Source organism: Aspergillus ambiguus (genome assembly GCF_047715705.1).
Source record: "Aspergillus ambiguus strain CBS 117.58 unplaced genomic scaffold BDV59scaffold_39, whole genome shotgun sequence".
In the NCBI taxonomy this organism is placed as follows: Eukaryota; Fungi; Ascomycota; class Eurotiomycetes; order Eurotiales; family Aspergillaceae; genus Aspergillus; species Aspergillus ambiguus.
In genome coordinates, this window is record NW_027395552.1 from 116094 (window position 1) to 144079 (window position 27986).

The 27986-nt window shown below is 50.8% G+C and overlaps 12 protein-coding genes across 12 annotated transcripts; 7 read left to right on the forward strand and 5 right to left on the reverse strand.

The window, feature by feature from the left end:
- Positions 1-318: 318 nt before the first annotated feature.
- Positions 319-2638, forward strand: BDV59DRAFT_210122 (uncharacterized protein; the record flags this gene model as incomplete). The annotated part of the gene is made up of 4 exons (XM_073695534.1): positions 319-508; positions 559-800; positions 859-1127; positions 1438-2638. 4 exons carry the CDS (start codon positions 319-321, stop codon positions 2525-2527), a joined length of 1791 nt encoding a protein of 596 aa, XP_073544458.1. The 3' UTR covers positions 2528-2638.
- Positions 2639-3109: 471 nt separating this feature from the next.
- Positions 3110-4981, forward strand: BDV59DRAFT_104716 (putative longevity-assurance protein (LAC1)). The gene is made up of 3 exons (XM_073686501.1): positions 3110-3576; positions 3632-3919; positions 3969-4981. Exons 1-3 carry the CDS (start codon positions 3289-3291, stop codon positions 4566-4568), a joined length of 1176 nt encoding a protein of 391 aa, XP_073544459.1. The 5' UTR covers positions 3110-3288; the 3' UTR covers positions 4569-4981.
- Position 4982: 1 nt separating this feature from the next.
- Positions 4983-7271, reverse strand: BDV59DRAFT_210124 (uncharacterized protein; the record flags this gene model as incomplete). The annotated part of the gene is made up of 4 exons (XM_073695535.1): positions 4983-5984; positions 6052-6164; positions 6223-6509; positions 6614-7271. The coding sequence occupies 4 exons, from the start codon at positions 7269-7271 to the stop codon at positions 5135-5137; spliced, it is 1908 nt and encodes a 635-aa protein (XP_073544460.1). The 3' UTR covers positions 4983-5134.
- A 369-nt stretch (positions 7272-7640) lies between these two features.
- On the reverse strand, positions 7641-8183 carry BDV59DRAFT_104711 (uncharacterized protein). Its single transcript, XM_073686500.1, has one exon. The coding sequence runs from the start codon at positions 8107-8109 to the stop codon at positions 7741-7743; it is 369 nt and encodes a 122-aa protein (XP_073544461.1). The 5' UTR covers positions 8110-8183; the 3' UTR covers positions 7641-7740.
- Positions 8184-8264: 81 nt separating this feature from the next.
- On the forward strand, positions 8265-9007 carry BDV59DRAFT_104749 (uncharacterized protein). The gene is made up of 3 exons (XM_073686502.1): positions 8265-8343; positions 8398-8519; positions 8579-9007. Exons 2-3 carry the CDS (start codon positions 8418-8420, stop codon positions 8834-8836), a joined length of 360 nt encoding a protein of 119 aa, XP_073544462.1. The 5' UTR covers positions 8265-8343; positions 8398-8417; the 3' UTR covers positions 8837-9007.
- Positions 9008-9079: 72 nt separating this feature from the next.
- On the forward strand, positions 9080-11358 carry BDV59DRAFT_210126 (major facilitator superfamily domain-containing protein; the record flags this gene model as incomplete). The annotated part of the gene is made up of 4 exons (XM_073695536.1): positions 9080-9767; positions 9834-9958; positions 10007-10246; positions 10310-11358. The coding sequence occupies exons 1-4, from the start codon at positions 9643-9645 to the stop codon at positions 11356-11358; spliced, it is 1539 nt and encodes a 512-aa protein (XP_073544463.1). The 5' UTR covers positions 9080-9642.
- A 566-nt stretch (positions 11359-11924) lies between these two features.
- On the reverse strand, positions 11925-13151 carry BDV59DRAFT_186031 (uncharacterized protein). The gene has a single exon (XM_073690951.1). The coding sequence runs from the start codon at positions 12601-12603 to the stop codon at positions 12391-12393; it is 213 nt and encodes a 70-aa protein (XP_073544464.1). The 5' UTR covers positions 12604-13151; the 3' UTR covers positions 11925-12390.
- An 841-nt stretch (positions 13152-13992) lies between these two features.
- On the reverse strand, positions 13993-14786 carry BDV59DRAFT_205058 (uncharacterized protein; the record flags this gene model as incomplete). The annotated part of the gene is made up of 2 exons (XM_073694579.1): positions 13993-14393; positions 14486-14786. The coding sequence occupies 2 exons, from the start codon at positions 14784-14786 to the stop codon at positions 13993-13995; spliced, it is 702 nt and encodes a 233-aa protein (XP_073544465.1).
- A 3167-nt stretch (positions 14787-17953) lies between these two features.
- On the forward strand, positions 17954-19928 carry BDV59DRAFT_210129 (uncharacterized protein; the record flags this gene model as incomplete). Its single annotated transcript, XM_073695537.1, has 4 exons — positions 17954-18306; positions 18365-18429; positions 18607-18901; positions 18957-19928. The coding sequence occupies 4 exons, from the start codon at positions 17954-17956 to the stop codon at positions 19807-19809; spliced, it is 1566 nt and encodes a 521-aa protein (XP_073544466.1). The 3' UTR covers positions 19810-19928.
- Positions 19929-21625: 1697 nt separating this feature from the next.
- On the forward strand, positions 21626-23047 carry BDV59DRAFT_210131 (uncharacterized protein; the record flags this gene model as incomplete). Its single annotated transcript, XM_073695538.1, has 1 exon — positions 21626-23047. The coding sequence occupies one exon, from the start codon at positions 21626-21628 to the stop codon at positions 23045-23047; it is 1422 nt and encodes a 473-aa protein (XP_073544467.1).
- Positions 23048-23545: 498 nt separating this feature from the next.
- On the forward strand, positions 23546-25767 carry BDV59DRAFT_210132 (TauD/TfdA dioxygenase family protein; the record flags this gene model as incomplete). Its single annotated transcript, XM_073695539.1, has 11 exons — positions 23546-23642; positions 24168-24386; positions 24439-24548; positions 24601-24693; positions 24751-24824; positions 24879-25047; positions 25106-25203; positions 25261-25382; positions 25446-25524; positions 25579-25605; positions 25659-25767. 11 exons carry the CDS (start codon positions 23546-23548, stop codon positions 25765-25767), a joined length of 1197 nt encoding a protein of 398 aa, XP_073544468.1.
- Positions 25768-26029: 262 nt separating this feature from the next.
- BDV59DRAFT_104804 (actin family protein) lies at positions 26030-27925 on the reverse strand. Its single transcript, XM_073686503.1, has 3 exons — positions 27793-27925; positions 27191-27689; positions 26030-27122 (listed from the first exon to the last, which is right to left on the reverse strand). The coding sequence occupies exons 1-3, from the start codon at positions 27833-27835 to the stop codon at positions 26246-26248; spliced, it is 1419 nt and encodes a 472-aa protein (XP_073544469.1). The 5' UTR covers positions 27836-27925; the 3' UTR covers positions 26030-26245.
- Positions 27926-27986: the final 61 nt, after the last annotated feature.

Sequence of the window (27986 nt, forward strand, 5' to 3'; positions counted from 1 at the left end):
GTCCGTTGTTCTTATTGTCTATACAGCCCGGTCTCAAACCGGCCTTTGTCGCCGCTTCTTTCTGTTCATTGTTGGATTCACTCTTTCTTCAGTCTCGAGTCGATCAGTCGATCTCGCGGTTCCTTCTTTCCTGTTTCTCCTCCTTCAATAGATCGTCTGCTGGCCAGTCATTCTTGCATTCATTTGGCGCTTTCCTCTCCTCTATTTAACCCAGACCTCCGAAGTGGATCGAGTCTGCTGGATCCAAGAGACCTGAATATCACCTTCTCTGTTGCATAGTTTGGCGTTGTATACTTTCAGTTCGAGATAGCTCTAGCCATGATGGCGTCACTCAAGGAGTCCCTGGCTGGTCCCGGCTTTGTGATTCTCAATGCGATTCGGGTCCTGAACATCATCGCCTTCCTGGATATCATCGCTGCGTGCGCCGTGCTGTTGGTGAAGATCTCGCTGTTGAGCAGCTTCTTCTTTTTCGAGGCCGTTTCCCATGCCATGATGGCGGGCGTCAGCAGTAAGGACTCTATCATCTCCCCGAGGACCGGACTGACTGTGATTTGGCAGTATTCCTCATCATCTCCGAACTCCCCTTCTTCCGAGGCTACTTCGACCGCAATTGGCCCCTCCTCGGCCAGGATTCTGGATTTATCACCCTGGCGGTGGCTATGATGATCATGGGGGTGGGAGTCCTGGGCAATTTGAATACCCCGGCGACTAGCCAGGAGAAGCTGGGCCTGGCGTTTTGGCGGATCGTACTCTCCGCGGGAATCCTCTCGATGGTGATGAGTGTGGTGAATCTAATCACGGTGAGTGGCTCCCTCCTGGTGATGTCTGCGGACGGTTCCTGATGGGCTTACGATGTAGAGTTTCGTCTTTGCGGACCGGGATGTCGGCGTCACTGCCCGTCATGTTCGCGTGTACGGAGCGGTTGCGCCGCAGAAGGTGGTGTCGCGGACGGGAAGTCAACGATCGTTCCAGCTCAGCTTCAAAAGAGAGGACTCTCTGCCGACGTATAGCGCGCCGTCTCCGGCGAGACGGCCCACCTCGATGCGCAGCATGACGCGGTTTCCGTTGAAAATCTCGGGACCGGTGAATCTGAATGATGCGGCGTCGTCGAAGTACTCGAGGGACTCGTCAGGGGTGGCGATGCCCAATCCGGCACATCATCCGGCGATGCAGTCACATGTGTAGCTTGTTTGGCATAAATTAATGGTAGTGGGATAGTTATGCGAATAGTTGCATGGTGTTGAGGTGTCGTGTATGTAGTGTAGTGTACAGATTCATGTAAGCAGAGAAGGGTCTTGGCAGGGGCATCAAGAGAAACTCGTCTTCCTCCACCACCTCAACATCTCCTCACGATGGCCGACCTGGGCATCTCCTTTGAAACGTAAGTCGGCTGCTTGAATAGCTCCCTTGGATTGACTCGACTGACTGACTGACCAGCATCAAATCGCTCCTGATCTTCTTTGCCCCCATCCTCATCCCCCGCGCCATCAACCTCTATCGAAGTCTCCGAGTGACCGTCGCATCGCGTCCGACCCCGCGGCCTCTTCCCTCAAATGCCTCGCGGGCCTTAAACATCCTCTTCGTCGCCATTCTCCTCTTCCTCCTCCTCAGTCTCCCGTTCAACCCGCATGCCCCGGCCCCGAGCATCTTCAGCCAGACCCGGTCGCGCATCAACACTCCCACCGATGTGATCTTCAACCGCCTGGCGCGGTTCCGGCCAGGGAACCGCCTGACCGATGCGGACACGGCCCTCCGCGCGAGGTTCACCTCCCTCGGGGCCCGCAAGGTGTATCTACGCTACGGACCGACGGCGTTGACGGATTGTCCGTTCTGCTCGCTGGACAGCGTCCACAGCTACCTTCTCTACTACCTCCCCTTCAACACGCTACTCCCGCACCTTTTCCACATGGCGGTGCTGGGCGTGGTGACGTCGGCGCCGGTGGCCGGCCGCGAGGCGGCCAGCTGGCGCAACAAATTTACCGTCGCGGGGCTGGTGCTGGCCGCGATCGATCTCTACGTGGTGGTCTCGTACGACCCGGTGCAGGCGGCGTCAGCGGCCGTGCGCGCCGGCATGACCCCGCCGACCAGCCTGTACCATACGATCACGCTGCTCCGGCCGCTGGCGTTTGCGGTCGTCGACAGTGTCGCGGCGGGCTTGATCTACGTCACGGCGACGCAGCGCTTCTTTTTCGCGCCGCCGTCGCAGGCCGACCAGGTCGACCAGCTGGTGTCGGCGTCGCTGGGGTCGCTGGCGGGCGCGAGCTCCAAGCTGCATGCCGCCAGCGTGGCGCGGAACGCGGTCGTGCGCGACAAGACGCTGAAGGCGCGGGACGATGCGTACTGGAGCACCGTGGTGACGACCGGGGAGAACGAGGGCATCTGGGAGGAGGAAGAAGTGGTACGGGCGATGTCGCGGGCGATGGGCGGACAGAGCGATGTTGATCTGGCGCGCCTGGGCGTCAATGCGACGGAGTATGTTGAGAGCGTGACGGGTGGACTGGACGGAACCGAGCCACGCGGACGATGAAAAGGACCCGGTTGGTGGAGAAGGGTTCATGGCAGCCAACTGTGGTTAAGATGATAGCGATCCTCAAAGTGAAACAGAATCCGTTACGTATTGGTATTGCGGTGGTTCAACTGCTGGAGTAGATGGGGTACTTGATGGTACTCGTAATTCGCTTAGATGGTGGTGGTGGTGGAAGTACCTGATGTACCTTTGGCGGTGAGCTGATACGTACGGTGAATCAACATCCCCTCATATTTTCTACTTTCTCTATACTTTCTCTCTTCCTCTCTCCCTCTCTCCCTCCCTCTCTCTCTCTCTCTCTCTCTATATCCTCTATCCTCCACCCTCCTCCCTCCTCCACATTCCATCACCGTGGGCCTCTTCCATTCCCAGTCCGGCACTGGGTCTCATTCCTCTCGCTAACAAACAACATCCGACCGCACGGGATCCTCGGGTCTTATCCTCATCCTCCCTCTTCCTCCCTCCTCGACCTCCTCCTCTACCTCCTCTACCTCTATCTATACCTCCCTCCGCCTTTCTTCTCTCCTCTCTCCTCTCCTCCTATTCCCGCCATGGCCAAGGACGCCCCCGCCCAGTCCGTGTCGGATCTGAACGCCTGCGTGTCCACCGCCCACCACCGTCCACCCTCCTCCAAAGAAACCACCTTTCGCGAATGGGTCGTGCAAAATCAGATCGGTCCGTCTCGACCTCGCTCTCGATTCGATTCTTCCTAGCCTGCTTCTCTAACCCCCACCGCAGGCATCTCCTTGACCACCCTCTCCATGCTCTTGGCCGTCCACCACCTCTACCCGTCTCTCCGCCCATACACCACGCCATTCTTCGAGTTGTCCTACTACCAGCCGTCGCAAGGCCTCTACGTGCAAGGTTGGGATGACATCTATTTCGTCGCCAGCGCCGCCATCGCCTTCATCGCCATCCGCGCCATCACCATTGACTGGATCCTCTATCCGCTGGCCACCCGTTGCGGCTTAAAACGCAAGACCGCCGTCCGTCTCGCCGAACAGGGTTGGGGATGGCTCTACTACGCTTTCTTCTGGACCTTTGGCATGGTGCGTCCTCCGGCGTCACTTTCTCTGCCTGTCTCCCGTGCTAACTCCGTCCCAGTACATCTGGTCCAATTCCCCCTACTGGATGAATTTCCGCGCCATCTGGTCCGACTGGCCCGCTCGGGGCGTCTCCGGCACCTTGAAATGGTACCTGCTCGTGCAATTGGCCTTCTGGATCCAGCAGATCCTGGTGATCAACATCGAAGAACCCCGGAAAGACCACTACCAAATGTTCACCCATCACATCATCACCAGCACCCTCTTGGGCTCCGCCTACATCTACGGCTTCTATAACGTGTCCAACGTCGTCATGTGTCTGATGGACATCGTCGACCTCCTCCTGCCGGTATGCTCCTCCCCCTTTTAAAATTTCGAACCAGCTGCTCACCCTCCAGACCGCCAAAATCCTCAAATACCTCAAATACGAAAAATGCTGCACCGCCGCCTTCGTCGTCTTCATGGTCGGCTGGCTCATCTCCCGTCACCTCTTCTACCCGCTCCTCTGCTGGTCCATCTACAAGCACGTCCCCGCCGAGATGTCCTACGGCTGCTACTCCGGAACCACCGCCGAGATGATCTCCTCCGACGGATACCCCGACCAGTTCACCTACCTCTTCTACCCGTTCCTCAACATCGACGGCCCCATTTGCATGAACCGCACCATCAAGTGGATCTTCCTCTCCTTCCTCCTCTCCCTGCAGCTCCTCTCGCTCATCTGGTTCACCATGATCGTGCGCGTCGCCATTGGCGTCCTCCGCACCGGAAACGCCGAGGACTCCCGCAGCGATGACGAGGAAGAAGAGGACGTCGCCGCCCCGACGGGCAAGGACAACACCAACGGCTCCCCCGCCGCCGCCGACGTCGTCGCCGCCGAATGGCGCCGCGCGAACGGCCCGTCCACCGTGCGACCCCGCGGCCGCGGCCGCGTCCGGCTCGGCGAGCAGAGCGACCGGAAGGCGCTCCTGGGCCGCATCGGATGCGACAAACCCACCTAGCGCCATCCTGTCTGCTGTCGTCTCGCGTCCGCCGGGTCGGATTTCTCCACCTCTCCCCCTCCGGCTGGGCAGGGCAGCTACGAACTCCAACGAACGATATACCAGCTGATTTGCAGAGCTTTGTCTTTATGCTTTTTGATCTTGATACCACGGGAGCCGGTGGTGGCCTGCCTTAGGGAAAGTGAATAGCAGCGTATCGCGTGTGGTTTTTGTTTATTTATTTACCGATCTTTCCTCTCTATATGATTGAGTTACGCCGTTCCACGGATGCATGATCTGGATATCTGCGGCTTGATTTCCGTTTTTTTTCTCCCCCTTTCCTTTCCCGTTTCCAAGACGCAATCAATACCCACCAATTGAGATGACGTGATATATGTATAATAGATCTGCAATGTGATTAGATTTGTTTCTATGCAATTGCAACAGGTACAGCTTCATAGCGTTGGTCAATTTGTGCATCGAAGTAAAATAAAAAAAAAACTACAGTAGAAGCGAAGTCGTTCATAGCTCATCGCAACGTTACATGTCGTTATCACCGATCCGGCGGCGTCTCCCCACCGAACGGACTACGTCAATATCGGCACGTCCAGGGCCACGCCCAGGATCTCCTGGCGCATCTCGTCCTCGTCCCAGAAATACTCCGCCGGCCGGCCACGCCGCCGGAGCCGCGCGGCGACGGCCTCATCGTCGACGTGATCCGACCCCAGCGCGCATTCCTGCTGTGTCAGGATGAACTCGACGAGCACCTGGCGCAGCCGGTCCCAGATGGCCCCGTGGCGCTTCCACTCCAGCCGCTTGGCGATGCGCACCATCCGCGACACCACCCAGCAGCGGTCGCCGCGGTCGCCGGCGTGGCCCGCCGGGTAGCCGCCGTTGCCGAGGAAGAGCCACAGCACGGCCGTGATGCTCGGGGTCGTCGCGTAGGGGTTCATCTTGGTAATGCCCAGGTGCAGCCAGTCCAGGTAGGGGTCGAAGCTGGCGGCGGAGGCGTAGCAGTCGTACAGGACGACCGCGAGGAAGAAGAGGCAGGCCATGGCGGTGTACTCGTCGATGAAGCGAATGTCGCGGATGCCGTGGTCGTAGTCCGGGAGCATGGTGAGCACGGAGTACAGGGGCGTGTTGGGCACGAAGCGCTTGGGGCGTCGGTTGGCCGTTGTGGCGATGACGGGGGGCGGGGAGTTGAGCAGCGCGGTTTCGAGCGCATGGAGCCGCCGGAAGAACCGGAGGAAGTCTTCGCAGGCGCGGTATTGGTCGCAGAGGCTGTCGTGGCCTTCCGCGGCGTGGAGGTGGTGCGGGATGGCGAGGTGCGCGTCCGGGTCGAGGAAGTCGAAGCCGGATGGACAGGCATCTGGGACGCTTCCGGTCCACGGGAGCGAGGTGCTGACGATGGCTTTGGGTGCGCAGCTGAAATCCACCCTGCGGCATCACGCGTGGTCTGGTCAGCTAAAGGTTGCTTAGGGGTGTGTCGGTGGTTGCGCCGTACCAGTATATGACTTTCTCTAGGAACGGGCTTGACAAACGCATGCCTTGCATTCCGCCGCGGTACCGGATCATCGATGCGAGCCCCCTGAAGTGCATGCGCTCGATCGAGCTGTCCTTGGACCATTTCTCGGCGGTGTCAGCAACACCATGATGGGTGGAGAGGCGCAAATACCTCGATGACGGCCATCGTGGCCACGGCGTAGATCGTTCCGTCCAGCTGGCCCGTCGAATCGGTCTGGATGCGCTCGTTCATCAGTCGCAGCGCGCGCATTTTGTGTGTCAGGCTCTGCACGGACTCCTTCTTCCCCTCGACGCCGGCCCGGTGCTTCGAGGCGATGGCCAGCATGGCTTGGAAAGGAAGCTCATCGTGCAGGGCAAACTGCCGGAAGATCTCCACCATTGGGTTGTTCGCGAGGGAATTCACAAACTTGTACATCATCGACGGATAGGTCACCACAACTTGCAACTGTAAGCTCCTATTCGGGACAGTGTAGGGCATGCGGGTGGGGAGTCCAAGTCTCCGACGCAGTCTACGCTTCTCTTGCACCTGGTGAGGTACTTACAATGTTGGATCAACTGATGATCCGCATTGCTGATCTCGATAGGGTAGGAGCTGAAAGGATCCTTTGAGCCTCCATTGCCGCGGTATACGGGTGCAGTCGACGGATTAATCTCCGACAGAGGCGGACAGGATGTGTCTTCACGCTTGATCTTCCGTGGATTCGATTTGACCACCGACGCGCGGGTATCCTTTGCGGGTTGCGTAGCCTCGCCCTTTGCCAGGACCACCTTCTTAACATCATCCTCCGGAGACTCATCCTCCTCCACCTTCGACGACGAACCAGACGCCTGGGAGGAGGAGGACGGACGAGCTGTCCAGCCACCCACAGGCGCGCGCGAAGTCCCCAGCCGCGCAATGCTGTCTAGACGCCGCTGGTGCATATACTGACGCATGGCATGGCGCCGCACCTGGCGCCGAGACTCATTATCCGTCACCAGGACAAACTCAAAGTTCCTGGCTTGGGACGACGACTGTTGCTGACCACCCCGGTCCCGTGATCGTGACGAATCGGTGCCGCCACGGCCAGGATGATGCTCCGGATTCTGGGCCAGCTGTCGCACCTGGGAGGCACTCGACGACCCGCGGCGGCGGTGCACGCCATCGCTCCTGACGTCGGGCGTCATCCTGGCCCCGGAGCTGGCATTCCCCTCCTCCCCCATCGTCTCATGATCCGGCGGCGGTGGCCGGTGGAACGAGAAGCACAGATCAGGCGGGCGCGTCGGCGGGGTGGGGAAACGAACCATCCACCTGTCAGTGGAGCGAATCTCCCGTGCAGCGTGCTAATGCGATCAAGGGGGAATCTGGTCAATCGAGACAACTAGGAACCGGCCGTTCTCCAAGACGGCTTTGATCGTGTTGGCGGGATTCCAGATCTCCCAATGTTCGCCCGCTCCCCGATTTCCCTTTTGGGCGTACCCCACCTTGTCTCTCACGTGGTATGACGTGTGCTGATTCATACTGTCACATGACTTACGATTGCTATTGAACGACCAAAAGATATACAAAGTACGGACAACCGTCACTGGCGTCTACAGCGGCTTGGATCTGCATGAATCACCCAATGGTTTGAATTGTACCTTTGTTCTCTGCCTCGAGGTGCGCAAACAGTGACTTCGGCGTGGGGTGTACTTAACAAAACGAATGAACTCCGCAGCATCTGGGACGACGCCAGTAGCCCTCCACGAGTCCAGTCCGAAGCTGTCGTAATTGCTTCTCTATTGTGGCCACATAGACCCGCATGTCAGTGCCCTTTCTCATCTGCAGTTGCCTTATTTTGGCCACTGGCATCGTAATCACACCGTTCGAGGCCGACCGCATCATGCTGAGCGGCGGACTCATCCAGAGTAGTAGCCCCCACGTCAAGACTGCGCTTGGGCTGTACATCATCCAGGACGTAGCGATTGGTAACATCTCGTGAGCGCAAAATTGGCGATTCATATTGGCTGTAGCTGGCCACTGGGTTATTATTGCGGCCCTTGTAAGTTCCACGATTCTCATGCCTAGGGGTCAGAAAACAAACGCGCACTATTGGATTAAAGATGAGATTTCTATTGGTAACTTCCAAATGCCTTTTTCTCTATTTGGGCTCTGCCTAATCGTCTTATGATAGTGTCTGCTCGAGATGTAGTTTGATACAAAACTGTGACACTTGACCACGGCATTTCCGATTTGACCAAGTATGAACGCTTTCCCAGCAAGAAGAATAATACGGTAGGGAAGATCTCTACCAAGGTCAATCAAGAGGTCACCTCATTTAATGCCTATCGTGCAGCTAAGACTCTATAGCTGGTGTCGGTTCAATAACTATGGAAGAAGCAGTAAAGTTATTGGACCCAACTCGGCCACATGACAAAGTGCCAGACCATTACGTAGTTCAACGGGATGTATTTCACGAACTTCATTGCCTGGTAGCCTCCCTACGCTAGATCAGTTATACACCTACGGGTGCTAATATCCACGAGTGCAGAACCGACTACGGCTAGGTCTATATGGCCGGGACGCTGCTCTCCTCGAACCCGATAATTCTCAGATGGTCGCCCATTTTAACGAGACTGATCTCTCGATAGAGCATCTTGATCATTGCATCGATACTATTTGTCAAAGCCTGATGTGCTCCGCTGATATTTCGGTCGTCTCGTGGAAGTGGGATACGAAAGCACATAGGTCATTCCCTATTAAAAGCTCTACTCACACCTGTCGGGATTCTGAGACAGTCCAGGAATAGGCTCTGTTGCGCGGGAAGACATAGCCCTACGAAAACCAAGATGCGTTAGTCTATGGTCTAGGGAATTATACCTACAGTGCTGGCTTTCAATGTATTTATTATTTGTAATTGTGGTATCAAGATTGCATTGAATTCGGCACGCAAGTGTGGCTAAATATGCTGAAGCAGCCCTGTACATACGAGGGTGCGATGATACACATAAGAAGCAGTCGACATTGTTGAGGTCCCCAACAACTGCCCACGGTCGAACTGGAGGTTGAATAAAATGTCTCGCTTATTTGTTTAGGCACCTTCAAAGTAACCGGATATGTCTGGGAAGACAGGTTATTGCGCAGACGGCTGGCGATTAGTGTCTTCCATCTGCTGATTAGAGCGGGCAATGTAGTCTCTGGCAGGGACAGAATGCATGATATGGCCCACAAATCCCCAGGAACCCCACATCCCTGAAAAGAGGGAAACTTCCAAGCCCTATATAGATTCACTTGGCGCCGCCTTCACCCAATCAGCTTCGATTCAAAGCTTGATGCCGAGAAGTCGCTTCGTCCTTTCGGCTGTTGACAACAACCGAGCCTGGAGTTGCACGGGTTCCCCAGGTCCAAGATGTGGAACTTGTGTCACTTTCTGGGGAACTTGAATTTTTATTTCTTTGTTTCGTTCTCTTTTCCCCTCATAGCGCCTTGGCGAGTTCAACGCGCGGTGAGCGCACCAGGTATAAGTATCAGGATGTCCGCCACTAGCAAGTAGCCCCGTATTCCTATGTCTCTACAAACCCCTGTACCCAAGAAATCCTCAATCGCTCCTTTTAAATGAAGTCTGTCGCGGCCAAGCACGATGCTGGTCACAGTCCGCTCGAATCCAACAACGGTCTGCGTAAGGAGATCGCTCCAGACGAATTAGAGGCGCAGGCAGCCAATACTCTAGCGGACTGCGAGTGAGTGATCTCAATCAGTATCCAGATATATACCGTGTCGACGCTGATATAAGGCGAGCTTTCCAGGTCCCATGCTGCAGGTCAGTTCGACGAGGCGTCAGTAGCCCGGATACTTAGGAAGAATGACCTCTGCCTCGTCCCTTCTGTGGCTCTTATCTACCTTTTCTGTTTCATCGATCGGACCAATATTGGTAAGACTCTCATTCGGTCACAGAGGGCACTATTAAAAATGGATAAAGGTAATGCGAGACTTGCGGGCCTGGAGGAAGACCTTGGGCTAAAGGGGTACGACTACAACATTGTCCTCAGCATCTTCTACATTCCGTACATTCTTCTGGAAATCCCCTCAAACATGGCGTGTAAATACTTTGGACCCGAAAGGTTCCTCCCCTTTCTTACCGTATGCTTCGGAGTTTGTTCTATCGCAGTGGGTTTTGTCAAGGATTTCAACAGCATCTGTGGTGTGCGTTTCCTCCTCGGTAAGGGCTATGCGCTGCGCTTTCCATCTTGCTTCCCACATGATTGACAGCTCCCCCATTTAGGATGCTTCGAGGGCGGTATCCTACCAGGTATTGCCTATTACCTCTCCCGCTGGTACACAAGAAAGGAACTCGGCCTTCGTCTTGCCTTGTATGTCGTCATGGCCCCTTTAGCAGGAGCGTTTGGAGGGCTACTTGCATCAGGCATACTGAGTTTGGAGGATTTCGGCGCTGTGCATTCGTGGGAAAAGATTTTTGTGATCGAAGGCATTATAACCTGCGGCATTGGGGTCATAACTTTTTTCACTCTGTCCAACAGCCCCGCGACTGCGAAATGGCTCTCCGAAGAAGAGAGGACGTTGGCGACAAACCGCCTGAAGCAAGACCATGCCACGCAGCAGGGTATCGACGATAAATTGGACGCCAACAAGCTCCTTCGCGCCATCTGGAACCCGGTCACACTAGCATCGTCCGCTGCATTTCTCCTGATCAACATCACCGTTCAGGGCGTGGCGTTCTTCACTCCCACCATCGTCCGGACGATATATCCTGGCAGCACCGTCGTGACTCAACAGCTTTACACCGTCCCTCCGTACGTGGTTGGGGCATTCTTCACAGTCCTTCTGCCGTATCTCATGGGTCGGTTCGATAGACGAATTATTTTCTACATCGTCAGTATGCCATTTCTCATCCTTGGATTCGCTATCTTCCTCGGGACGACGAATGCCTCGGCTCGCTACGCTGCGCTGTTCTTTATGGCAAGCTTTTGCATGCCGTTCGTCGTCTTCGTCACGGCGACTGTATCGGCAAACACTGTGTCGGACGCCACTCGCTCCGTGGGGATCGGCGCAACGCTCATGTTTGGAAACTGCGGCGGACTCGTGGCGACATGGTCCTATGTGCCGAGGGACGCGCCCGGATTTCACATCGCCAGTAGCTTGAATATAGCGGTGGCCGTTGCTGTGCTTGTCATTTCAACCTCGTTACTACTCTGGATGATGGCAGACAATAGAAAGCGGGATAAGGCCATGGTCGGGTTGTCGGACAGCTGGGATGGGTTCCAGATGGAAGATCTCGAGTGGCGCCATCCTCGGTTTAGATGGAAGCTTTGAAGGATAAGGATGTACACAGGACGTTCTGTTAAGACCAGGGAGGCGGGGCGTTTCGGTTATGGAAGGCACAGTTGACTCCCAGTCAACAGCTGTAACCAGGCTCATCATGTAAAAATAAAAACACTTCGTTTGTCTCCAAGTACGTATCTCCATACTACGTAGTAACTCGGTACGGAGTAGGTTATCGTCGATTAGGTTTAGCCCGGTCGGGTCTGCTTGACAGCCGTTCTTGGCGAGATTACAACAACATCACCCAAGTACGGTGGTGTCGACTACCAACGAGATCTGGAAAGTAGACAGTCAGAGTGACAGAGAAAGAGCAGATTACATCATATAACTTGATGAGGTTGGTTTGTGAGATGAGTAGGGGCTGATCTCCTGGTCCCTCCTCGCGATGGGTGGAGTGGATGGATGCAAAGGAAGACAGCCGGGGAGCGACAACAAGGTCGTTGACTAACAGGTAGATGTATGACTATATGTTGCATTGTGGCGTATTTATCTAGGTACGTAAAGATATCAATAATATATATGAATGGTGTGTGGTATACTTTGCATTGTCACTGATCTGGTGGTTGCGCCATGTGGGTGGTGATGGCCGATAAAAAAGCTTCAAAATTTAAACAGGGTGGGAATTAGAGCCTCTGGATGGCTTCAGGTCTTCTGTTTGGGAAAGTGATGGTTATCAAAAGGTTGGGGGCTGGTGAATTGCAGGGAGGAAAGTGCGGAAATGCGTGGTAGTCACTGGAGGAATACGACTACTACATCCAGAACGCTACTGGATAGCCTCATCTCCTCCAAAAGAAGGGGGGAAAAATACCGGTATGCGAAGGGGAAGATTGCAACCTGGAAACGCCTCTTCGTGCTTAGGATCGAGTGGTGCCGGCATCACACACTCTCTCGCCGAGGCGAGCGCACCATCTGAAGAGTTCACCGACTAGCCTCGATATCCCAACAGGTTGGGGCCTGAGGGGATTCGAACGTAAGCCCCTTTTCAAGTCGACCTGTACTCAGGGAATTAAGGTAATTTAAGCTTCAACTGAGCGGCCGGGAGTTCCCAGGAGCCAGATAGACTGCTAGGCCATCTGATCGCATTTGGTGAGGGGATTTCCTGGAAGTGAAGGATATCACTTCGGGGAATTTGGCCTTAGGCTGCCAGTTTGGAGTCCTCAGGCTGCCGCAAGTACACCAAGCGAAGGGCAAAGTACCAGACACCAGACGAGGGCAAGTCCTCGCTCCGACGCACATACTTCATACCTTGACCCTTCCAGTCAGAGGAGATTGATTGGATCTAATGATATCTATCAGTAATTATGCTTTCTGTAGTGGCAAATTACCCAATTTTCAAGCTTGTGAGCTCGAGGGATTTCATATCGTACGACACAAACCGTTGTTGAATGTGCGTCGTGGAGACGATCCGACATGGCCTAGGAGTCCAGCTCCTATTACACCAGTCACCTCTCCTCTATAACATCCTGAAAGAAACGGAGATCATGCGTAATTGATGAGAATTGCGTGCATTTATCCACGGCGCTGCAGCCTGTTCGGCACATATTGGCCGTTATCCCCGGTCAATATAATCAGGATTAGGAATATAGTGTTATGGGGCAAACCACGGTTTTCATTTGAAGTAGTAAGATAAATGGCACCATGCATATCGAAGAAAGTTACTGTTCGCCCCACAAACATTATCCCAACCGGTGATCATGGATGGCTGGGGGAATATGAGTTTTGGTTGTGTGCGCTTGGCCGACGGGGGTTGGAATTTGACGATACCACGTGATGCCCCAAGACCCATCTTCGAAAGAATATAAAACCATACAAGTCTTCTTTATCTCCTAGAAGCACATAATGCCATTTCATAGTTTAGCCTCTAAGATCAAGTCAGTGTGGCCCTGAATTATATTGTTCCATCTCTGGAACTGTTCGGCGCATGACACGCTGATAGTCCAACTGCCTTGTACACAGCGGAAAGACTGCTAAGCTTGGGGGTTGGTCTTGTCCGATGAACTCAAAGGCATCAGTCCAGTCAAGAGTACCTTAGTATGTCCGATTTCCCATTTTGGATTGAATACGGTATGGACTTCAACTCCCACTCAGATTTTCCCACTTGAACATTCCCACTTAGACATTCCCACCTCCACGTGGTATTCCCCATTCATTGTCCCCACATGCGTTTTGTACAGCTCACAGGAGGGGTGCTTTGGCCCTGCGAGCGGTACCCATGAATAAATCCTGCAGAAGACACCGTCTACGCAGCTCTTTCTCCTTAGAATAAACCCAGAGGCAAACGAGAATGTTGACACAGTCCGAATGGTTTTTGGGGCAATTGCTCCCCGCCATGCGAAGGTATCCGGGAGATGGAGTCGGAGGGACCTGGTTGGTCCGTACAGGACTAGACCAGAATTACTGGCACACTACGATAAATTCTCAAGGACTAACGTGGAAGTGGTACACAGCAAAGCCTAGAGAGCCTAGAGATAGCAAATATCCATGAGTGTGTATTGTCGGTAATTGTACTCCGCATCGTATACAATCTGAGCCCTGGATGAGGCATGCCTCCTTTCATGGACAACGGGAGAGGTTCATAAAAGTCCAGGCAACGAAAGAAGCGCACGGCGCATCCGCGTATCCTGACTACTCTTTCTGGCGAAAGTCCGCATACATCGCCGGCAATCTAGTAGCAAGGATAGCCATCTCCTCTGTACAGTGTTTGACAAGACCAGGACCGAAGAATGGCGGCACCGATGTTGTCCGAACATTAGCATCAGTGAGACCATCCTGGTCACCAGCCCAAAATCGGGACCGTAGTCGGCAGCCATCCGGTTCATCTTTAATCAGGTGGATCATATGGCCAACATACGTTGCGGTCCCATCATCATTCCAGATGCCAGTACGAGCGCAGACGGCCGTGGAGTAGCCGGCTTGTTTGAGCGATTCATTCCAATCCAGACCAAAAAATTCGTGGGGACTGATGAATGAGATCTTTAATTTCGAAAGATGTTCTCCGATATATTCATGAACCAAATGATGACCACCTAGTTGACGGAGAGAAAAGACGTTAGCAACAGGTGCGGCAGACCATACGAAAAGGCGATGGTCTAAACACGAGAGGCAACGGTCGCCATACCAATATAAGTAGAACTGTTCTCACGGGGCCCATCCCAGTCTGAGAAAACATGGTCTCTGGGATGCCACAACTTGTAATGCTCAGTCTTGTGAATGAATCCGAACCACCAGTCAAACATGGCACCCGTGCAATGCCGCATGTAGGTTGACACCGCAACATGATGCATCCCATCCGGGGCCACAGCCCATCCGGTCTCTAAAGGGAGATACGGGTGCTCCAGCAACAGATGGGCATCCTTGAGAAGTAGGGCCTGAGGCTTGGCGGTAGGATCGTAATCTTCAATTCGAGGGATGATAGACATTGGAAGAGGATGGATGGAGAAGGAGATATGTAAAATCTGACAGGGTGAGGCTTGGTCCGCACTTGTACTTTTCATTAATATAGTGATCTGATGCCATGTGGTTCCACTTTGTCCTCTCCCTTTTTGCTGCATCGATGGAGCTTTTCCCACACCACCAAGTGGAAAATGTGGGGGAGCTTTCTTCTTCCTAGATTGACGGATTCCTAAAGCTTAGCGCAATCCCTGCTTCGATCCCCTCGAGGGAGTCGGCTTGTTTGAAATGTCACCATCGCAACATCCAGTTTCCTGTCAACATAAGCACACAGTGAGTGACTTTAATCAATTACGTCCACAGTGACATGTTTTTTTCGAGTCAATCAGAGGTCATCCTCCTACGAACCCTGATACCAACATGCCCAACTTTCTTTACGGCCTGTGGAAGAGTTTCTCTCCAAATGAATTATCTTTCTGTTCTACGGGCGGTATCTTTTCCACCAATAACAGTGCTTGTCTCAATGGATTTTCTTTGCGGAAACTATAACCACCAATCACTTCTATATAAAAACCATGATAGTACATTGCTGAAATCAAGTGACCTGACCGTAAAAAGAGCTTCATGCTTTTACCTTATGCGAAAATATAAAACATAATACCCAAGTAGAATATAGACAATATGTGATATAAGATCATACTTCCACTTTCTGTTACTTTTAAGCTTGATTCTGTCTTTAAAATATTATATCTTAACATTTAAATTTAAGGGAACAAACCAACCAATTTAAAAATACTGTCCTCTACTACAGGAATTTATTGTGAACATTAAAATAGACTGAGTACTTTAACTATAATACCTGCTAGCCTAGAACTTATAGACCATGGATAATAAAACCTTGAATGTGCATCATAATGAGAAATCTGAAATTGGAAGAAGCTTCCATTCATTATTAAAACCTATAGTTTCGGGGCCTGCATCTTTTTAAAATATCTGTATGATCAACGCACTTTGATAAGTTTCAGCTGTCTGTTTCAATCGTGTTGTTGAAAAGCCTTATACTGCCCTGGCTGAACTCCCAAAAGACTGGTGTGGCACACCATATCCAGGTTCTGTCATGGCCCCAGATAACCCAAGTAACCGGGAGATTCTTCTCCAAGCCACCGCACAACATCTTGGACCTGCAGCTTTGGATACTCTCGACTTCCGAAATATTCCAAATACTCTTTCGACTGCTACAGGGACTTTTCCAGCCACTCCTATATGTATAACTCAAGAGTCAGTTCCCCAAAATTTGGAGGCCGACCCGGCTGCAATCATGGTTGGCATGCAATTTGAAGTCCCACGATGGAAACCTAATTCTGTGGTTAAATGGAGCGCTTGGAAAATGGGATATCGTTCACAAGAAGATGCAGAACATGCTGGAGCACATCTTCGTCGAGCCGCTGAAGAGTGGAACAAGTGAATCAATATTGGAGTCATATTTGAATATGTTCCACTAGCAAAAGATGCAAATTTCGTCCTCTGCAACGGTGGCAATAAGGGATCTACGCTTGCTAGCGCCTACTTTCCAAATAACAATGACCTAAACTTCCTTCGAGTTTATGACTATGCGTTCCAACCCGGCTGGAAGGAGAACCTTTGGAAGGTGTTTACCCATGAATTAGGACACGTCATGGGGCTAAGACATGAGTTTGCTATGGATCCTGGTCCTTTCTTCGAAGGAAACGCGGTACAGATCGATAAGAAAAACCCGCTTTCAGTGATGAACTATCGCCAAGAGCCTCCAGAGATCCAGCAATCCGACATTGACGCCCTGAAGGAATTCTATGCTCTACCAGAGGGAACTAAAATCTCTACTACTCCTATAGTAGATTATGTACCGAGGTGATTCTTGTCAGAAATCAATGGCGGAGGAAAGGATCGATCTCTCCATGCCGCTGATGCAAAGTTTCCTCTTCTCTGGTTTCTTTTTTTTTTTTTTTTCTCTATGAGTATCTCAGCTTCATGTATAAGTTGACGTGGATAATGGACTTCAAATTGAGTCTTGACAAAAGTTAGGCCTGTCTTTTGCATAACTTCAGATTGTTACTTCAAGCCGTTACCTTATTCTTTACTATTCTCATCGGTAGCATTCAATGGCAGCATTGCTTGCGTTCCCCTGAAAAAAAAAAAAAAAAAAAAAAGAGGGGATAATAGTCAACATTATCAAGCCTAAATTCTTACAAGTCCGTGGGACATATAAGGAATAGGACGAGATATGAACAAACAACCTTAAACCTCAGGGATCATGCGCTCGCAGCTACGTACGATATTTCGAGATGACACAATAACGCCTGCATAAGGGAAGCGCAAGTGGCTGCTTCACATAATATGCCTCCGATAAGGGTAAGATTGACACAGGACTCTTTTTACCTAAAGAAGGGAAAAAGAAATTAAGTCTTCTTGTCACCTATAGGGCGCATTTTCCATACAATAAGCATGAGTGTTCTGCGAGCTGTCCATATTCCGTAATATCCTGAATTTCTCCATCATATCTATGGAGAGGCTCGTAAGGTCCACTGCAAATTATTAAATAAGGAGCGGGCGCTTAGCGATCACGTAGTCCAGAGTACATCATTGGATTGGTACGTCCACGGATCCAGCATGTAAGCGACCATTTGCCTTGAATACTGTATATAGAAACGCTGGATTTCAACCCGACGCAGCCGCTAGTAAGTAAGCAAGGAGATAATTTGCTGTGTTAGCCAATCATAAACGGCGACTTATTAGTACTGAGAAGCTAATACTGGTACTGCGTGGGGTAGAGGCTCCGAGCACAACTTGATATTGTTCTAAACCTCAAAGCCCGCATATGAAATTTTTCGGGGCATGAGGTTGCGTCTCAGGTGGTGTATGTAAGCGGAGATCCGGAACTCACTGAGCGCTTTGTAAGCGGAACTAAGGCAACAGGCGTTGTATACTACTCGGCACCTATAATCGGCACCTATAGTTCAAGACCGCTGGTCTCAATCGTGCCAATATCGCGGTACCTAGGAATTTGCCATTTTCCTCGGCTTCCAGGCTGTCCGAAGCATCAAGCTCTATCGTATAAGTTCCAAACCCCTCTCCCAGAAATGTCTTGCCCTTTAAGGCACTTGGCATCCATCCTCCGAACACCCAAAGGATCTAACTATTCACCGGCCATTGCACTATCATGGCGCCATTCAAGGTTGGCTCGATTGACGTTAAGATGCGCGACACATCCAGACCACAAGCTGCTCCAGCCACAGCGAGAAATACAGTGCTTCCGGCCGGTCATAAGAAACGTCCAGATTGCCGTGCCTTGGTGTCTCCTGTCATCTTCGACCAGAACCAAATCCTGACCCTTCGAGATGGGACCACGATCCGCGTGGATATCTTCCGTCCTGTAGGAGATCAGAAGGTGCCTGCCGTTGTGATGTGGGGACCATACGGCAAGTCTGGGACTGGGCTATTGAACCTCCATTCTATGCCCCTACGAGCCGGTATACCTGCCGATCGTCTTTCTGGATATGAGGACTTTGAGGGGTACGTTTCTTCTCCTAAAAAGGAAATGGAGGGACTCCGCTGAACACGAGAAATGTAGACTTGACCCGGCTGAATGGGTGCCCAGGGGCTATGCGATTGTCAACATCGACCCAAGGGGCGTTGGTGACTCTGAGGGCGATATCCGCTGGTGGGGCACTGGTGAAGGTCAAGACGGCCATGACGCTATTGAGGAGCTCGCCAAGTTACCTTGGAGCAATGGGAAGATAGGTATGGCTGGGAACTCCTGGCTTGCCATATCGCAGTACTTCATTGCGGCTCAACAACCCCCGCATCTCGCAGCTATTGCACCCTTGGAAGGTCTGTCTGATCCTTTCCGAGAAGACTGCTTCCGTGGGGGTATCCCATGGACGACATTTGCACGTTCAATTGCCGACGTCTTACCGGGTCGACAGCAACAAGAAGACTTAGGTGCTATGGTTGATCCATATACCATCACCAACGACTACTTGGAGGATAAGCGCGCGGACTTTTCCGAAATCCAAGTTCCTGTCTATATTGGAGCCAGTTATTCATCAGACCTACACTGTATTGGCTCTTTGCGTGCATTTGAGGAGATTCCGCATCCAAATAAATGGTATTTGTTCGGGTGCATCTGGAAGCTTAGCTATGAGAAGCTAATAGGCTCGCAGGTTGGTCCTTCATTCGACACAAGAGTGGTACGACCTGTACTGGGAAGACCGCACCCAAGACCTTGACAAATTCTTCAGTTATTATCTGAAAGATACCAGAAATAACTGGCCACTGACGTCCCCTGTGCGTCTAGCACTCCTAAACTATACAAAGCCACCCATTATCAACAGAGAGTTCTCAGACCTCCCCTGGCAGTTGCCATCTGCTGTGTCCAGCCGGTTGTATCTCCGTCCTGATTGCAAACTATCAGGCCAGAAGCCCCTTGTTCAATCGGGTATCTTACATTTTCAGGCTGATACGGCTGAGGAGATTGCCTTTACCTTTGACGTTCCCTCTAAGATGACAATTGTTGGTCCTAGCACGTTGGTTATCCATGCCTCTGCCCCTGACCACGACGATCTGGACATATATACACATGTTTTCAAGGCTGACAAGGAGGGGAATATTTTGTCGAACCTGAACATCCCAACACCAGACGGTCTCCCAGCTGAGGAGCAAGCCAAGCTCACGGAGAACACGGTGTTCCGATACTGGGGCCCCAATGGAATTCTGCGTTCCTCCCGTCGACATGTCTCTACTGAAAAGTCAGGGAAGACCTGGAAGACGCTGTCGTACGAGCGCATTGAGAAGGTCCAACCGGGAGAGGTTGTCAGATTGGAGATTCAGCTGTGGCCCACAGGTATCGTCTTTGAAGCAGGGGAGAAATTGGTATTGAAGATTTGTGGGGAGAAGCTTGGGGTTCCTTCTCTTCCACACTTGCTGAAGGAACCGAATCAGAACCGCGGAAAACACGCTCTGTACGTTGGTGGGCAGTGGGAGAGTTATTTGCAGTTCTTTACCACAGGCATATAATCGACCCGTCTGGGCAGTGTTTGACTCAATGCGGGGCTTACCACATATTGAGAAAACTGACTTGAGCCTATGCTAATGCTGACATCTGACGTCTCAATACAAATTTTCCGTCCGAATGCCATACCAAACTCTGAAACCAGGGCTGTAAGCCGAGACCATCAATCGGCAGCTTCATACACGGAAGCTTCCTCGCCGTCGAAAGCTGACTCAATATCCACCACCTCGCCTAAATGATCCATGACAATTCATTCATTTCAATCAGAATTCGTCGAGTTCGTCGATGTCTCCGATGACCAAATGAACACCTTGACAACGGAAAGTCATGAGCATCTAAGTGATAAAATGCGGTTTTTGTATGAAGACTATCAAAACTAGAACACTAGATCGCTCAAATATTGATGGTGTAGGGCATTATGTACGATTGAATAATGCATCTAACCCACATCAGAAGATTGATTGGATTTTAGCATCTTAATAAACATAGTCTATGTTAAGATTCTACCTTGGCCTGAGAGACTTTGATTTAGATCGTAGAAAGGCTTTAGCCAAAGCAGAGAAGTCATCAAATGACAGAGCGTGTCATCCACGCGAACACGTCTAAAGCCCAAGCTGAAGTGTAGGACTTTGCAAACTTCTTGCCAATTTCCTCCGTGTTGTAAGGTGGTCGGTATTATTGAATAATAAACCTCTCTGTAAATATGGTTGCTATGCAATCAATTGATTGAGGTTTCCAAAATTCATAGAGATTCTGGATTATACTTTCAGCCTCGCGATAGGTCTTTTTACCGGGATCCATACCGGAGTAGGTTCTCTGTACTGGTTCAGCAGATCTTTTATTGCTCAGAGCACATATAAATTTCTCTTCCGCATATTTACCAGGCTCTGTCATGACTATATTTATTACTATCTCTCGACTACCAGATATGGAACGACATAAGCATATGCTATTACTTAGTATCAACACGACGTCCTGGAGGCTGCTGATACTTCAAAGATTCTTCAAAAAAACCTTTCCATCTGTGGGTAATTCTAATAATTTGGCGCTTTGTACTGGGTTTTTGGGCTTTGAAATCGCAAAATGCAGCGCACCCCAATTGACAATATAGGGGACCGAAACGTATAAAGTACACATAAATTCAATGTAACCTGCAATTTGGAAAGTATTAATATCACTATATCTGTACAAGCTAGACTCTTTCCGTGTCGTCTCACGTAACTGAGTAGACATTAATATCACAACTCTGCTATATTCACACGCTGTTGTGCGTTCAGTCCCCAGTAAAATGGAAAAATGCTAAATTAAGTTAATTATCTTATTCGTAGAGCGATTTCAATTAATATTACTGCCCAACAATTGCGTCAGTATGGCTGGAATGAGGTTATCTGTGGGGTTCTAATGTGTACCAACAACCCTGTATAGTGATAAGCTCCTAGGCGCACAACTCAAAATTTAACGGTTGATATTCCACTTTAAATTAATTAGATATATGATATTTAATAGGCCCCAGCGTAGTCGAGGTTATGCATTGTTATTCACCAATATCATAGTGGTATATCATCTATTAGGATAATTATGGGGTACACTGCAGCAAACATCATGCTAGCGTGGATCACGTCAGGCGGAACACTGCGCGCAAAATAAATATATCTCGCTCAGAACGATCCTTTTGCTCCAAATGACGGTGGGGTAATATGCCAGGATACCAATGGAACGATACCGTCACTTGTTTGCGCCATCGAGTCGGTTTCATAAAGAGAGGCATGAATCCTGGATTGGAAGAGTAAACTCACTTTTTGATCAGAGTCCCCAGCATTAATGGCTCCCAGGTATAGGAATATTGCGGTTATTGGAACTGGCCCTTCCGGCTTTTCCGCTGTCAAGGCCCTACATGATGAGAACGTCTTTGACCGTATCCGCGTGTTCGAGCGTCGAGACAGAGTTGGGGGTATCTGGCATTATGACCCGGTCCCGGACAATTTCCCTGTCCCTGGAGACCACACGGAGGAGAGGAATACCATTCCTACCGAATTTCCTCGGTTCACCCCTCCCGTGGCCGAGGATACTACGGCGCGAACAGGTATCTATGATACCCTCGACAGCAACGTTGGTGCAAAAGCAATGGCGTTTACGCACACTCCATTCCCCGAGGTTAATTCAGCCATATCTGTTAAACAATTTGGCCGAGGAAACCCGACAAGACCTTTCCGCGTGGTTGCTGGATATCTAGAAGACCTCTTTCGTCCATACATACATCTGGTCTCGTTTAACACTACTGTTGAAAAGGTCGAGAAAAAGGCATCCACGTGGATACTGACCCTTCGACAATCTGGACATTTTTATCGGGATCAACCTGCAGAATACTGGTGGCAAGAAGAGGTCGACGCTGTTATCGTGGCTTCAGGCCACTACAATGTGCCTCTAATACCGGAGATACCCGGGTTGGCCGCTGCCTTCCAGGCTCATCCAACTAAGTTTGAGCACTCCAAGAGTTTTCGCTCATCAGACGTCTATGTGAATAAGAAAGTTGTTGTTGTCGGAGGCAACATCTCGTCCGCTGATCTTATTGCGGATTTGCATTCCGTGGTAAAGGGCCCATTATATCTTTCCCAGCGAGGGAGCAATGAAGCCCTTCAGAACGTTTTCACATTACCGGGAGTTACCATTAAGCCAACCATCAGGGAAATTGAGACGAAGCCAACCGGTATCAGCATAACATTCAGTGACGGATCCAAGGTCGACGGCGTGGACAAGCTCATCTTCGCAACCGGCTACAAACTATCATATCCGTTCCTCCGTCCCGATCCAGTCACCCCAAGCAACCGCGTTGCAGGATTCTATCAGCATATATTCAAGATTGGAGACCCGTCTTTGGCATTGGTGGGTCAAGTTCGGGGCGCCTTGAGCTTCCGAGTATACGAGTATCAGGCTGTTACTGTGGCCCGCTACTTTGCCAATCATAATGCCCAGCCTCTTCCAAGTCCACAGGATCAAGATATATGGGAGACCGAAAGACTGAAGTATAAGGGCCCTAGCACTATCTTCCATGAGATTAAGCCAGACTTTGGTGATTATTTCAACAGCTTACGGGACATTGCGGGCCCTCCAGCTCAAGGCACGGCGGCATATGAGCTGCCAGAATTCGAGGAAAAATGGGCAGAGCAGGGGTTTGAGATCCTTCAGCTTAAGGATAAGTATTGGAGAAGTTTGAAGGATAGGAAAGGCGGGGCGAAGCTATGAAGTCCTGGCCCTTGGGTATGGCACATGATAAGATAATCCAATATCCTATAGAAAATAAAAATTTGGCTGGTGGTAAAATTGCCTGGATATTACTCACGTATACTGCCTTATATAGACAATATATGACATGTAGATCGGAATGGTAGTTCTGTATTCGTTTCCATCATTAGACACGTGACTACATGACTACTGGAATAAGTTACTTTTGAAACCGCATCAAAGGGTCCTTATAAATTTGCAAGACCTTGCATTTCCAGATAAGACCAATTGTGTGCTCATCATTGGCCCCAGATGCGCACAATACTTTCATGTGTGTAGGACTACGGCATCAAAGAACTCTGTACACGGCAGAATAATATTGAATACTATAAGCTGTTATTTATTTCATGGGATTCTCATGTCATATGTCTTTTCTTATTTTCAGTAAATGTCCGGGAATCTGAGAGGAATCCAATTGCATATCAGCAACGCCTTTCAATCTCATGCCAAACAAGATACATGGCGTTCTCAGTGCTTTTAATCGAACATATACACCACAAGGTTCAAGTCACAATCTGTAGTCTTAGCCACGAATATGTCACAGTGACCCCCAATGGTACGTACTATATTCCGAGGGGTGGCACACCATTCCTCGACTATACTGACACCTTGGTGTATAGATAACAAGTCCAACTTCACCCTCCCTCCATGAGCAGCACATTATAAGAGATTGTACTGGTGGCCAAGTATCCTTCTTATGCTTCCAATCTACATTATGTTGCAATATGTCGTCAGTGAGGGGTTGTACAAACTGCGATGAGTTTACAGGCTTTGGATTTGTTCTTACTAGCGGAAGGAGTCTGTAACAACATAAAATGCCAATCAGATATGCCAGATTAAAAGCAGTAATTCTGGGAACAATTGATGGCGGATGATGCAATATTTTTTTAGTAGGGGCAGAAGGAGATCTAATTGGAGCCCGTGTCTAGAGCCCTTGTCCCTTCACACAAAGGAAGAGAGCATATGTCATGGGAAAAGTATATAAATTGGGAGCTACCATCACTAGGCATACCGCATAGCAACATTTCCTCTGAGATTTTCAACTTATCTCTACTTGAAAGTAACAGAACAACCACCATAGCCCCGTCTGTCAACACCACTCCAGTTACAAGTTCCATTGACAATAGGCCCACTGCATCTAAAGAAATCCTATCTACGAGAGGGCCGCTTAAGTACTCTGGATCCTTGGACGAGTATAAAAGCTTTGACGTTACGCCTGTCATTGGGAGGGAGTTTACCGATCTCCAATTGACAGATATCCTGAATGATGACAGGAAAATCCAGGACCTGGCAATTACGGGTAGCATATCTTCCTAGACACATAGACATACAATATACTAAGAGAACTGCAGTATCTCGCCGGGGCGTTGTTTTCTTTCGAAACCAGAGCCTCAACTCAGACCAGCAAAAATTTCTTGGTCAGAAACTTGGAGAGTTAACGGGCAAACCAGCCACCTCCAAGGTAAATCAGTCTAGTTGACCGTTGATACTATTAAATACTCAACTTCCGTTAGCTCCATCGACATGCAGTCAACAACAGCAAGAGAAGCATCTCGGTTGATGAGAACGGAAAGCTAGACGATGAGATATCAGTAATCTCCTCCGAAGTAGGAATCCCAACGGCCAGGAACCCTGATGGCCAACTAACAGCAGAATAATTACAGGTTAATCGAAAATATTATGGTGATAGATTTTCAAACAATATTCGTCATCTCGCCAGTGAAGGCTGGCATGCGGAGTGCGTACATATCTTGATCCATTGATACCAAAAACTTGTACTGATACATGGTAGTATCTCTTTCGAGAGAGTACCTTCTGACTATGCCATTCTGAAGATCACGCATTCTCCAGAAGATCAGACAGGTGGAGATACTCTCTGGGCCTCCGGATATGAAGTCTATGATCGGCTTTCTCCTCCAATCCGAGCGCTGGCGGACACTCTGACAGCTGTCCATTACCAGGTAGGAAATAATTTGATACCATCTATTTACCGCTAATCTTATTCTCTGAATTGTTCAGCCGTCCTTCAACAAAATCGCAAAGGAGCATGGGATCGAGCTTATCGAGGGGGATCGAGGAGCCCCAGAGAATACAGGGTTCGACTTCAAGGCCAGCCAGTGAGCGAAAATTCTCTACTTAATTGACTTTTGGCAAGATTCTAATGTTTTCTGCAGCCCTCTTGTCCGCACGAACCCGGTCACTGGTTGGAAGAGTCTTTTTGGGGCTGCTGGCCAAGTCCATAATGGGTGGATTGAAGGCGTTACCCAACGTGAGAGCCAGATACTGAAGGACTATTGTGAGTTTACACCCCTGAATGTTGGCGTATCTGCAACCGTGGGATGCTTATTGCTCATGTCAGTCCATCAACTCATTGCTGAGAACCACGACCTTCAGGTTAGGTTCAAGTGGGGAACGAATGACCTGGCCATATGGGACAAGTAAGTGGGAGAGGAGTCTTCGTGCTAATTGAGGCTGACAACTTGTGGCAATAGTCGCTCCGTTTTCCATACTGCGACGAAGTAAGTTGACTCCATCTGCGTTCTTCTGTCTTCGAACAGCTAAACGTCGGTAGTGATTTCAATGGGAAACGTCAAGGGAACAGGGTCGTATCTCTTGGTGAAGTTCCTTACTACGACCCGGCTTCTAAGTCGAGACGAGAGGCACTGGCAGCTGAGGCGTAGATGCTTTAGTTCAGACTTGGATGGCAGACTATAATCGTGGATCTCGTTCTAGAGGTTATTTAGAGTAGATTACCACCCAAGTCGACTGTTCAAGGGGCATGGATTCTTCTATCGACAGTATATTGTCTGGCATTATCTTGCAACTGGCAATTATCTCACTTCACTCAATCGGATTCTTAAACATACAGCCTTTGAAAATAGTACAAGATTGTAAGTCCAATCGTAAGTGCAACCACTACGACAACTTCGTGAACCATCAGGACTTCAATTGCGTTACTCATACAGTTTATCTAACATAACGACTCCTTTTCGATTCCAGGCCACAGGTTTCCAACTATCAAGTCAGACGGCAGCTCGGGGTCAACGCCAAAATAACATCCATTATGATCCGCGGCATATATGGGCAAGTCTAAACCCAGCAAACGGAAAGGAAATAACAGACAACCTATGGAACCAAACACCGCAACCCAGGCTCAATCTACTTGCATCGCTTCTCGACAATGCTCGCACCATGCTCTTCGTACTCTTTCTTCGAGATCCACATCTGGTGGAACGTCCCCAAGCTAGCGAGGATACTTCCACCGATCCAGGAACCAAACCGCCGCTCAGCAGTGTTCCCGGGCGCCGAGATTCTCACCCGGGGGCCAGGGTATGTCTGCATGAGCTCCTGGTTCAGGCGATCCGTGAAGCCGTGAAGGAGGCTGGACGCGCCGGTGACGACGACATTCGCCAGCAGATGCGGGCGAATATCGACATCCACGCCGGTCAAGGCGCTCTTGATGAGCTCAGGGATGGTCTGCGCCGGGGTAGGAGCCGGGAAGGGTGACTCAGGATCCGGGATGTGGGCCTTCGCGTCGAACAACGCCTCCACGATGCGATAGCGCTCGGCACCGAAAAGCTGGTTGTAGCCATCGGGGAATTCGAACGGCCGTCCGGGGGCGGTCTTTGCGGCCTCCTCGTTCGGGATACCGTTCAGGCCCGGGCCGAGGAGTCGGTTGGGGCCCGGCCACACCTGCACCACGCATTCCTTGAATTCGGCAAGCGTGCGCTCCTCCAGAAGCGCGCGGTAGGACGCATCCGGGGCGCTCTCGGGCGGGATGGTCTTGTACTTGACTTGCGGGGGCTGGCCGGCATCGACGGCCGTTTTCGAGGCGATGAGATAGTGCGGGGTGATGGTAATGGGTTGCGGGCTGTTGGACTTGAACAGGGCGCGGATTTGCGAGGAGATGTAGTCGCCGCCGAGCGGAGAGTGCTGGACGCCTCGTTTCAGGATCATGCCGTCATGCACTGGGGTGACGGATATATTGGAAGCTCCAATGTCAACGACAAGTGCAGAGGCCTTTCCGGAAGCAAAACTGGCGGTCACAAAGCAGCGAGGTTAGTACAGACGGGGGGACCAGGGGACGGGAGGTTGTGGACGTACGCTGCGAGGACACCGTTCCGCGCCAAATAAAACGCCGGTGTGTCCCATTTTTCCATGGCGATTTCAATTGTTTTCTCGCGCGCCTTGGAGGGATTCCAGCCGCACTCGGTCATCAAAAGCGGGCTGTCGGCCAGAGGCTTCTCGTTCGACTCCACGCCCTCCATCTCGGTGGGCATCTCCCCCTCCGGGACATCGTTCAGGCCGTTCATGAAGGGGTTTCCGGGCTTAGGGCCTGTCAATCGCGATGTAAACGAGTGCTCCCACACTTTCTCGGCCATGTCCCAATCCTCCACAATGCCATCCCTGCCCATAGGGTTGTGGATGGAGAGACCAGGGCGCGGAGTGACGTAGATATCATCGCCGTAGATGAGCCTTTCCTGTCCTTCGTACGTGTATTTCCCGTAGTATGTTGGGATCAGGGACTTTGGCGTGTCCTCTCCAGCGAAGCCGGCGCGTGTTGTGGAATATCCGGGGTCGAGGACAATGGCGGAAACCTCATCTATACGCGGTGAGAGTCAGCAATGGGTGGTGACGATGTTCTCGCGCTGTAGATCGCAGAGGAAACTAGTGTAGGGAACGCCACGGGGTGGTGGAAGACATACCTCCACCGTATTCGGCGGCTGAAGGTGGAACGGACGGGTTCATGTCGAGATAGAGACCGCGTGCGCAGCAGCTGGACCAGACGGACGGAGGCGTGACAGTTTAAGAAAAAGTAGAGCTGTCGGAGAAGACGGAGGTGAAAAGGGAGACAGTGAGAAGCAGGACGCGACTCAATGAGATCGGAGAGGTCGACGGG

Coding starts and splice junctions, on each gene's coding strand:
- BDV59DRAFT_104716 (XM_073686501.1), top strand. CDS start 3,289: ATGCTCTTGGCCGTCCACCACCTCTACCCGTCTCTCCGCCCATACACC. Junction 3,577..3,631: donor TCTTCTGGACCTTTGGCATG/GTGCGTCCTCCG, acceptor ACTCCGTCCCAG/TACATCTGGTCCAATTCCCC. Junction 3,920..3,968: donor TCGTCGACCTCCTCCTGCCG/GTATGCTCCTCC, acceptor CTCACCCTCCAG/ACCGCCAAAATCCTCAAATA.
- BDV59DRAFT_104711 (XM_073686500.1), bottom strand. CDS start 8,109: ATGAGAATCGTGGAACTTACAAGGGCCGCAATAATAACCCAGTGGCCA.
- BDV59DRAFT_104749 (XM_073686502.1), top strand. CDS start 8,418: ATGGAAGAAGCAGTAAAGTTATTGGACCCAACTCGGCCACATGACAAA. Junction 8,520..8,578: donor TTCACGAACTTCATTGCCTG/GTAGCCTCCCTA, acceptor CCACGAGTGCAG/AACCGACTACGGCTAGGTCT.
- BDV59DRAFT_186031 (XM_073690951.1), bottom strand. CDS start 12,603: ATGTGCGTCGGAGCGAGGACTTGCCCTCGTCTGGTGTCTGGTACTTTG.
- BDV59DRAFT_104804 (XM_073686503.1), bottom strand. CDS start 27,835: ATGAACCCGTCCGTTCCACCTTCAGCCGCCGAATACGGTGGAG. Junction 27,690..27,792: donor AGCCGCCGAATACGGTGGAG/GTATGTCTTCCA, acceptor CACCGCGTATAG/ATGAGGTTTCCGCCATTGTC. Junction 27,123..27,190: donor CGGAACGGTGTCCTCGCAGC/GTACGTCCACAA, acceptor TGTGACCGCCAG/TTTTGCTTCCGGAAAGGCCT.